Source organism: Podarcis bocagei (genome assembly GCF_964188305.1).
Source record: "Podarcis bocagei genome assembly, chromosome: Z".
NCBI classification, from domain to species: domain Eukaryota; kingdom Metazoa; phylum Chordata; class Lepidosauria; order Squamata; family Lacertidae; genus Podarcis; species Podarcis bocagei.
The window spans coordinates 3,328,980-3,338,688 of record NC_138140.1 but is presented as its reverse complement, the minus strand read 5'-3'; the positions used below and the strand labels follow the sequence as shown (position 1 = coordinate 3,338,688).

The following is a 9,709-nucleotide window of genomic DNA, read 5'->3' as shown; positions in this document are numbered from 1 at the left end:
GAGGAGGAGGAAAAGGAACGGTGCAAATGCAAGAAGAAAACACACCAAGCATCTCCCAAAGTGGGTTTCAATTGCTGCAGCGATCAGATAAATCATATAAGTGGTTTGCCAAGACCACCTGCAATTTCTAAGTCATCCATTGGAGGGAGGGCAAGAGTGTGGGAAACACCGCTTCAGCTGCTGTGGGACTTCCAACCTAACCATTGGCCTTGCATATTGTGTCTGACGGGAATTATAGTCCAACCGTATCTGGAAGGGCACACACATGTTCGATGAGGCTGATGGAATTGTAGTCCAAAACATCTATAGGCCAGCAGATTGACAATGGTACATGAGTTAGTTCTTAAGAGATGAGGAAGCTGTGGACTCCCAGCTTTTCAGCATTGGACAGCATGGGCAATGGTTAGTGACTGGGAGTTGTAGTCCAGCAACATCTAGAGGCCCTTTGGGGGGTAAGCATACACTAGACCTTGGTGCCTAAAGCAGACTGTGCTAATAGCCTAAATATAACTCTCTGGGCTTGAGGCTAATAAATGGGTAGTTTGCAAGAAGCACAGAGTTATGTAGATAACAGTATGAATATTCAGTCAGTTGGTTCTGGATTCACTGCTGTAGCTGTGTACTGGAAACAAGAATGCTTGCTGTTTTAAATTAGTGGCTTCATTTTATTTTCTAGGTTTTCCCCTTCTTTCAGGAGTGGAGTAATTGTCACAACTCAAAAAAACGCATCACCAGAATCTGACACTCTCCTGCTAACTGTATGTAATTGTACCACATAGCATAAGTTAGCCATAGTGCAAACTTTTAAGAGGGGGTTGTCTCCACATGATGAGGGCAGCAAGAACGGAATGTATGCTAGGCTACATGTATTCATAGATGGTCACTAGGGAAGTTAGCAAAATGCTCTAGTGGTCATTAAATGGAGGCAGGGAACGGCGTTTACATTTTGTGAAGGTATGTACTGAGGTAAGGTACAAACATAGTTTAAGATGTAAAGAGTTTTATATACAGAGTTTCTATTCCAGGCATTCTACTCATAGTTGAAATACAATGTTTTAGATTAATCCTAGAAAAATAAGGGGTATTTAGTTTAGCTTCTGTGTTCCAGAGTATTTCATTGAGTAGTTTTTTAAAAAATGAAATCAAGGTGAGCTGGAGCATGCACAGTTGCTTGATTAGCATATTCTCAAAATCTCTTGGACACACTGCACAAGATCATAAGATGCTCTTTGGAGAGAGTGATCTTGTTTGGAGGCAATGCAGTTCAGCTGTTAAACCTTAGCATGGGGTGGGAACTTTCGGTCCTCCAGACATTGCTGAATTACAACTCCCACCAGCCCCAGTAAAAATGGCCAGGGATGATAGGAGTTATATAGTTCAGCAACATTTGAAGGGACAGAGGTTCCCCACAGCTGCTTTTGCATGATGAGAATAAACAGCAGTGAGCCCGAGACTTGCATGCTCTCCTGCCTTCTGGTCTAGGAATTTGTAAGCTTCTGCAGTTTGATTTGTCATCTAAACTAACAAACTCTGGAGAATTTAAACTATGGCTTGTTCAGAATAAGTCAGCTTCAAACCATGGAGGTGACTTGTTAAAACAAACCATATTTAAACAATCACAGTTAAGTGACACACTAACTATGAACAACATGTTTTTTAAAAAAGCCACAGTTTCCAGACTCCCTTTAAACTTGTTTTAAATTCCTTTGTACGTTGGCCAGATGGCTATGTGATCAAGTGGGCTTCAAAGTAGTTGCATGTTCCTACCCAACAGAGCTACACGTCCTGGTTTTTTTTATTAAAACAAACTTGGGTCCAAGGAACAGTTGTTATTTCCGGTCTACTTATTCACAGGTCCTTTTTCCATTGTATTGAATGCCCTTTCCCAGTTATCGGAGAAGAACCATGAAGAGCCGCTCCACAACTCCCCCTTTGCACGTCCATGTGGATGAAAATACCCCTGTCCATGTCCATATTAAAAAGGGTCAGAAAACACCACCACCTGCAAAATCCCAGGTATGAGTGCAGCTGGGCGTTTGTAGGGGCTCTATCTTGAAGGCCCCAGCCCCCAGAAGCACCAGTGAAAACCCAGCCCTCTTCCTACCTTGCAAAAGAAGAGCAGGCCCAAATGGTTTGTTTGCTTTACTTTGCAGCTCTTGTCACAATGTGTAGATGTAGAAAATTTGCTTTTTTTTTTTTTACTGCTCTGGCTTGTGTTCATGGGTGCCATATCTTCCTGCTGAAAGACTGTTTTTGTTTAGTGCTTCCTTCAAAATCAATACCACTTCCTCCCATTAATACAAATTTCTATTTGAAGTCTTACACATTAATTAAGGAAATAATGGGGGGGATAGGATGGCAAATGTCATGGCAGGAAGGGGAGTTTTTCCAAACTGTGCTGAAATTAACATATTTATACAGTTTACATTTCATGGTAAACCTAATTTGGTTTGGTTTGCTCCTCTTTGCTAGTGCATAGTCCTTGGTGCACCAGCAGCGGTTTAGTCATGCTGGCCACTTGACTCAGAAAGCTGTTTGCGGACAAACTCTGGCTCCCTTGGCCTGAAAAGCGAGTCGAGCGCTACACCCCATAGTTGCCTTTGACTGGACTTAACCGTCCAGGGATCCTTTACCTTTACCTAGTGCATGAAAAAAGCAAACTGTGTTCCTTGCCAGGGATGGTGGTTTGCTTTGCTCAAATGACAAGTCAGTAGGCTAAGAACAAACCTCGGCTTTATCCATCAAGATTTATGGAGAGCAAAACAAATCAAGAAAGCTGGTTCAGCTAACGCTGAGCTATTGATTTGTTTCTCCCTAGTGCTTGTGGGGAGAGGAATAGTGGGTGCAATGAACTCATGCCCTGTAAACCATCCACTGTCTGGCAACTTGGGTACTCCAAACCAGCAGAAATGGTGGAACCTATGCATTTCCCATGGAGAATGAAAATTGTATAATTCCTTAAAAACGTTACACCCCACAGCTGAAGAGCAAACCAGCAGCTAATTAATCAAAATCAGTAAGCCCACAACTTAGGTGGGGGGTTACATTCTGGGGATCACACCTAAAGTCAAAATTGTGTATAGTCAAAAACCCATTAGGTTCAATGATGGGTGGGATTACCAAAGTCATTTTTCCTGGAACCCCACCTACTTTCTGCCCCTTTTAAATTTAATTTATTTCAGCCCCCATGTGTGTAAAGTTGGACATGCACAAGTTAAATGTGTGTATGTTGTGGGCTTTAATTAACAGAGCTGCCAAAATGGGTGCAGTTGAGTTTAATGCCCTTTCAATTTTAGCACATTCTCATTCCCAAAGCACCTTGTTGACTCTTTCTTAACACCTGCAAATATTGTGGGCCACAGGAGAATTGTAATTTCATCTAGTCATGTGAAACACCTTCTGTTGTCTTTCTAAGAGTTGGTGTCTTGTCTGTGATTCTGTTGTCTACATACATGTGTTTTGGCCCGAGGCCTTTCAGCAGTAAAGGTCACTTTCAATGATGTATTGCAGCCTACCCATCCAGCAGCTTCAGGTTCCTGGTAAGTCCTGTAGTAGGTGGCCCGGGGATCAGATGCAGAATCATGTGTTTCCAATTCACAATCAGTACTTTGCTGCAGCTGTGACCTAAATCTTTCCTACCATACACTAGATCTAATCTTCCCAGGGTAACTAAGGCCCACCTTGCATCATAAGAGACTAAGAGACATGATGATGTCATAATGATCCTGACTGACAAAGAATAAAGCTGCTTTCAGGGGTACCATACTCCTCGCTATGCGGTACCTATATTTCTTTTTCCTGAGCATGGTTACTGAGACTGCACTGTGATGTAGAATGTGAAGCCTTTTTCGTGGTACAGTTTGTTGGAATAGTTTTGTTGGGGGCTTCCAGTTTCGTTGCACAAATTTTAGGGGTGGAAGTAATCTCAGCAAGTGTTTCGGGCAACTAAAACAGTACTTCTCTCTCTCTCCCTCCCTTTCCCCCTCTCTGCTCCCCCATCCTCACAGCAAAAGCACAAGCAGAAAATGAAAGGGGATACCGTGAATGTGCGCCGCAGTGTTCGAGTAAAAACCAAAGTCCCCTGGATGCCCCCAGGCAAAACATCTTGCCGAGAGTCATCATACAAGTGGGAGGTAGGACAGCTGCTGTTTCTTTTGCAGCCTAATAACACACCTTTTCAGAAGCTGAACTGGGAAGAAGTTGATGCTCAGTCATAGAGCACATGCTTTGTGTGCGGAAGGTCCCAGGTGGGCTGAAACATTCCTGGCTGAAATCGTATAGAGCAGAGGTTTTCAACCTTTTTGAGTTCATGGCTCTCTTGACCAACTACATTCTTTCTGCGGCTCCCCTGTGCGGAAACACGCTCAGAGCCTCAGAATTCCAGTTATGTCACCCCTTGCCCCTTGGAGACTGGCCCAAGGTGAACATGAGGCCAGCACCTTACCTTGGAAGACAGCAGTGGCAGTAGCAGGTGCCGCTGGACCTGCATGGCAGAAAGGCTCCCCTTTGGCATTGGGCACTCAGCTCCCAGGCAGGCCTTGCACACAGCAAGCACAACAAAGGCCAGCACAATGCCTGCCTGGCCTCCCACTTGTCTGTGCATTCCCAGCATCAAGGGCCGGTGGACTGGCTTGCTGGGCTCCCTTGTCCGCTAACTTGTTTACTCCGAGACCGCCTCAGCTCCTGGCAACCAGCACCCTCTGGCCAGCCCCAGGAGCACCATTCACTTGTGGAGATTGTAGCCAAGACCATTGCAGCAAACAGTTGTGCAAGTCTTTGGGCATCAGAAAAGGTAGGGAAGGAAAGAGGGACAGAGGCCAGTGTTGCCTGCAGCACCCCTGACCATCATTCAAGGCATTCCAGGGTGCCATGGCACACTGGTTGAAAACATAGAGCATGTTGGGCAGTTCTGAGCTAGATGGACTAACTGTCTGTCTCTGTATAAGGCAGCTTTTCATGTTGGCCACCTTGCCAACAGTTATTATTTATTAAAAATGTTATACTGCCCTCCATCCAAGGATCACAGGGCAGTTTGCCGTATAAAAACAAAAAAATACATAACATAAGAAATGAAAACAATAACTCTTCCCACTGTTGCCTTGTTTAAAAGGCCATAGATGGTTTAATCAGCCAAAGGCCTGGTTATAGAGGAATGTTTTTGCCTGGCACCTAGTTGAGTCTCTGGCTTCCCATGCTCAGGAGCTGTATGTACCCACCTCCAGGATTTCCCCCAGGAAGAGCTTGGGAATGAGCCTTGGGTTTTTAAAAGAGACGTTTGCTTTTATGAAAGTGTTGTTCTTGTTTTTAATATATAGAACAAAAAACTAATTAAAATAAATCAATGGGTTATAACTTCCTGTGGTATACGGCCACAGGGAGCATTAATGGCTACGAATAAGATCCATTTATTTTGGTACATGGGTTTGAGGATCATGAAAAGACAATGGAATTGTTTGACAATTTGGGGGGGGTCTAGGTCTGTATTTTGGGACAGGAGGGTGAATCTTCAATGCAAATGCTTTGGTATGAAAATATTCTTGCATTGTGATGGGGCATTCCCTTTCCCTTATGAAGTGTAAAGGAGATGAAGGTTTGTGACAGCCACCATAATCTTCAAGACTCTGGTTCAGGCATGGAGCTTCTGTGCTCCATCTGCTCCTCTTGCAACCTGCTTGCCCTGGGTGCAAGAAAACTACTGAACTGTGATTAAAAAGTTAGCAGTAACCGAGTAAATTCAGCAGTAATAACTATTGAGATATTCCAGGGAGTGGTAGGGGATGTTCTATCCCATGTTGATGGCCTTTCAGCTGATTCCCTGGTGGTCTGCTGGAATGTGGAGTTCACCAGGGCTGTCGACTCTCTGGCTCTGAAGCGCCCTCTCCCAATTGCATGGGTCCTGGACAGTCCCATGGTTTCCCCCGGAGCTGAGGGCAATGAGGCAATCGCTGAGACGGTTAGAGCATCGGTGGCAGAAAACTCATTCTGAATTGGACCAGACACAGGTTAGAGCTCAACGTTGAGCCTACCAAGTGGCGATAGCAACAGCAAAGACTTTCTTCACCACCTCTATTGCATCTGCAGAGAGCAGCAGCAGCAGACACTTTCAGGTGGTTTTCAATCTAACCGCCTCATTCGCCATTGGGGCCTGGTGAGGACCCCAAGATCGCCTGCAAAGATTTTGCTAAATTATTTGCAGATAAAGTCACTCAGATTTAGAAAGAGGTATGCTCCACTATGGGAGCAGGGTTGGGGTGGGAGAGTGCTAGGGTCCTGTCTAGTTAAGTTGCATGGGATCAGTTCCAATCTGTTACCTCCGAGGATGTGGACAGGCTGCTTGGATGAGTGAAATCGACCACCTGTCTCCTTGATCCTTGCCCATCCTGGCTAATAAAAGCGAGCCACGAAGGACTGGGGGATGGGCTCTGGGGGTGGTGAATGCTTCCCTCTGAGGGAACCTTCCCAGGCCTGTGGAAAGACGTGGTTATTAAACGCTTCTTTAAAAACCATCTTTGGACCTGGCCGATATGAGCAACTATTGCCCAGTTTCAGATCTTTCATGCTTGGGCAAGGTGGTCTCTGAACAACGGATGGTTGCTGAACAACTCCAGGCACGCCGGGAGGATACGAACCATTTAGACCCCTTCCAGTTGGGAATCAGGCCTCATCATGGAACTGAAACTGCCCTGGTCTCACTTGTCAATGATCTCCAGTGGGCTAAGGACAGAGGTGTAAGCAGTTTCCTGGTCCTGCTGGATCTCTCAGTGACCTTCGATACCATCAACCATGACATCCTCCTGGACTGTCTTAGAGGAGCTGGGAGTTGTGGGCAGTGTTATGTAGGGGTTCCGCTCCTTCCTCCTGGGCCATGTCCAAAAAGTGATGTGGGGGGATCAGTGTTCAGACCCCTGGCCTCTCACTTGTGGGGTGCCTCAGGGCTCTGTCCTCTCCCCTGTGCTTTTTAACATCTACATGAAGCCACTAGGAGAGATCATCAGGGGATTTGGGCTGGGTGTTCATCAGTATGCGGATCATACTCAGCTCTACCTCTCCTTCAAATCAGAACCAGTGAGGACAGTTAAGGACCTGTGTGAGTGCCTGGAGGTGGTTGGTGGATGGATGGCAGCTAACAGATTGAGGATGAATCCTGACAAGACAGAACTACTGTTTTGGAGGACAGGGGGAGGGTGGGTGTGGAGGACTCCCTGGTCCAGAATGGGGTACCTGTGCCCCTGAAGGACCAGGTGTACAATATGGGAGTCATGTTGGGCTCACAGCTGTCAGTGGAGGCACAGGTCAGTTCTGTGTCCAGGGCAGCTGTCTACCAGCTCCATCTGGTACGTAGGCTGAGACCCAACCTGCCCGCCGACTGTCTCACCAGAGTGGTACATGCTCTGGTTGACTCCTGCGTGGACTACTGCCATGCGCTCTACCTTTGAAGGTGACTTGGAAACTACAACTAATCCAAAATGTGGCATCTAGACTGGTGAATGGGAGCGGCCACTGGGACCATATAACATCGGCCCTAAAGGATCTTCATTGGCTCCCAGTGCGTTTCAGAGCACAATTCAAAGTGTTGGTTGTTGTTGTTGTTTAGTCGTTTAGTCGTGTCCGACTCTTTGTGACCCCATGGACCAGAGCACGCCAGGCACTCCTGTCTTCCACTGCCTCCCGCAGTTTGATCAGACTCATGCTCGTAGCTTCGAGAACACTGTGTTGGTGCTGACCTTTAAAGTGTTGGTGCTGACCTTTAAAGCCTTAAACCGCCTTGACCCAGTATACTTGAAGGAGTGTCTCCACCCTCACTGCTCCACCCAGACACTGAGGTCCTTCTCCAAGGGTCTTCTGCTTGTTCCAGGCAGAGGGCCTTCTCGGTAATGGCAGCCATCTTCTGGAACGCCCTCCTTTCAGATGTCAAAGAAATAAAGAATTACACAACTTTTAGAAGACACCTGAAGGCAGCCCTGTATTGGGAGGTTTTTAGTGCTTGATGTGTTATGTTTTTATATATGCTGTAAACCACCCAGAGTGTCTGGGGAAACCCAGCCAGATGTGTGCAGAGTTGATCACATCTACTTGAGTGAAGTAATCTTCCAGTTCAGCATTTTCATTTTAACAATGGAGATGGGAACTGACTCATGTTCTCTTCTTTGGTACAGTCCTGGAGGAGTGAGTGACATGGCATGACACCTAATTAAAAAGTCATCAGACAAAATAACTGAGGACCTGTCTGTTAATAGCTGTTTGACATGATATCTGAATTGTGGGGCTGCCCTTGAGGACAGGAGGGCGTGGAGGTTGGTGCAGAATGCAGCTGCTGGGTGGTAAGTGGGGCAGCCCCATGAAACCACTGCTGCCCCAGTCCAGAAAGCACTGCATTGGCTGCCGGTGAGCGACCGGGTTCCATTCATGGTGTTAGTACCAGCATATAAAATCCTTGGTGTTAGTACCAGCATATAAAATCCTGAATGGATTGGGATCAAGGACCTAAAAGAGCAATCATTCCTCTTTACCCTGGAGTTAGACGTCTGAATGACAGTTTTCCTGGCAACCCTGAGATCACAATGTTTTTAACTGTTCGTAGAATGATTTTTAAAAACAGGTTTTTAAGAATAGTTTCTTGTTGTTGGGTTGTTTTTTTTAATCCTCTCATGAGAGGAGATGTGTAAGAAGCAAAATAACAGCCTCTGTCCTATCCTCCTCATTCAGGGACCAACCCATCGCCTGGAAATAACTCCTCCAGATTCAGATAAGTTACTGTCAGTGCTCCGCTTGAGTGATCTTTCAACAGACGAGGAGGACGCCATTCACTGCAAAATGGACAAGTACGAGAAGAAGATAGGGAGCTTAATGAACGTGGTGGGCACCTTGAAAAATGAGGTGAGGCAGTCAGAGTTGAGTTGATATTTCTTCTTCTTCCAACATGTTAAAATTCACCTTTGGAATTTTGTAGAAAATGATGTGGCACAGCCCCCTTGTAAAACATCTTGTGGTGTCAGGGTGAATTGTGTGAAGATTTTTGCCCCATCCTTCTGCCAGCCAATTTCATTGTTGAAACCTGAGTTTGAAGAGGAAAGAGAGGAAACAGGGAACCTTTGGCACTCCTTATGTTGCTGGATTCCAATCCCACTATCCTTAACCACTGGCCATTCTGGCTGAGAGCGATGTGAGTTGGGCATCTGGAGGGTCTCAGGTTCCCCACCCCACCTTTTCTGCTTTTTTTTTTTACCCTGTTTAAAAAAGACAGCAGAGAACAAGAAAAGGTGCCTGATGACAAGTTTTCCAAAGCTAGCAGAACAAAACAGCTGTAGCAAAATTAGCAGGCTTCTATTAAGAGGATTGGGATGTGGGTGGCGCTGTGGGTTAAACCACAGAGCCTAGGACTTGCCGATCAGAAGGTTAGTGGTTCGAATCCCCGTGACGGGGTGAGCTCCCATTGCTCGGTCCCTGCTCCTGCCAACCTAGCAGTTCGAAAGCACGTCAAAGTGCAAGCAGATAAATAGGTACCGCTCTGGAGGGAAGGTAAACGGCATTTCCATGCACTACTCTGGTTCGCCAGAAGCGGCTTAGTCATGCTGGCCACATGACCCGGAAGCTGTACGCTGGCTCCCTCGGCCAATAAAGCGAGATGAGCGCCGCAACCCCAGAGCTGGCCACGACTGGACCTAATGGTCAGGGGTCCCTTTACCTTTATTAAGAGGATTATTGACTT

The 9,709-nt window shown here is 46.2% G+C and overlaps 1 protein-coding gene and 1 long non-coding RNA gene across 4 annotated transcripts in view; one reads left to right on the top strand and one right to left on the bottom strand.

The window, feature by feature from the left end:
• The window catches only part of LOC308579087, a 29,229-nt gene extending 25,716 nt beyond the window's left edge, over positions 1-3,513 (bottom strand). Inside the window, exon 1 of the long non-coding RNA XR_014004267.1 lies at positions 2,105-3,513. This is a non-coding gene — a long non-coding RNA (uncharacterized lncRNA). The remainder of the gene's footprint in view (positions 1-2,104) is intronic.
• Positions 640-9,709, top strand: part of ODF2 (outer dense fiber of sperm tails 2) — a 33,519-nt gene continuing 24,449 nt past the window's right edge. Inside the window, exons 1-4 of one of the 3 annotated variants that reach the window (XM_081179713.1) lie at positions 640-758; positions 1,890-2,016; positions 4,008-4,133; positions 8,707-8,877. In XM_081179713.1, the coding sequence (XP_081035839.1) occupies positions 1,906-2,016; positions 4,008-4,133; positions 8,707-8,877 (408 nt within the window). In that variant the 5' untranslated portion in view covers positions 640-758; positions 1,890-1,905. Of the gene's footprint in view, positions 759-1,854; positions 2,017-3,736; positions 3,854-4,007; positions 4,134-8,706; positions 8,878-9,709 lie in introns of those variants that run through there. The other 2 variants (XM_081179712.1, XM_081179714.1) reach the window with 2 other exon arrangements.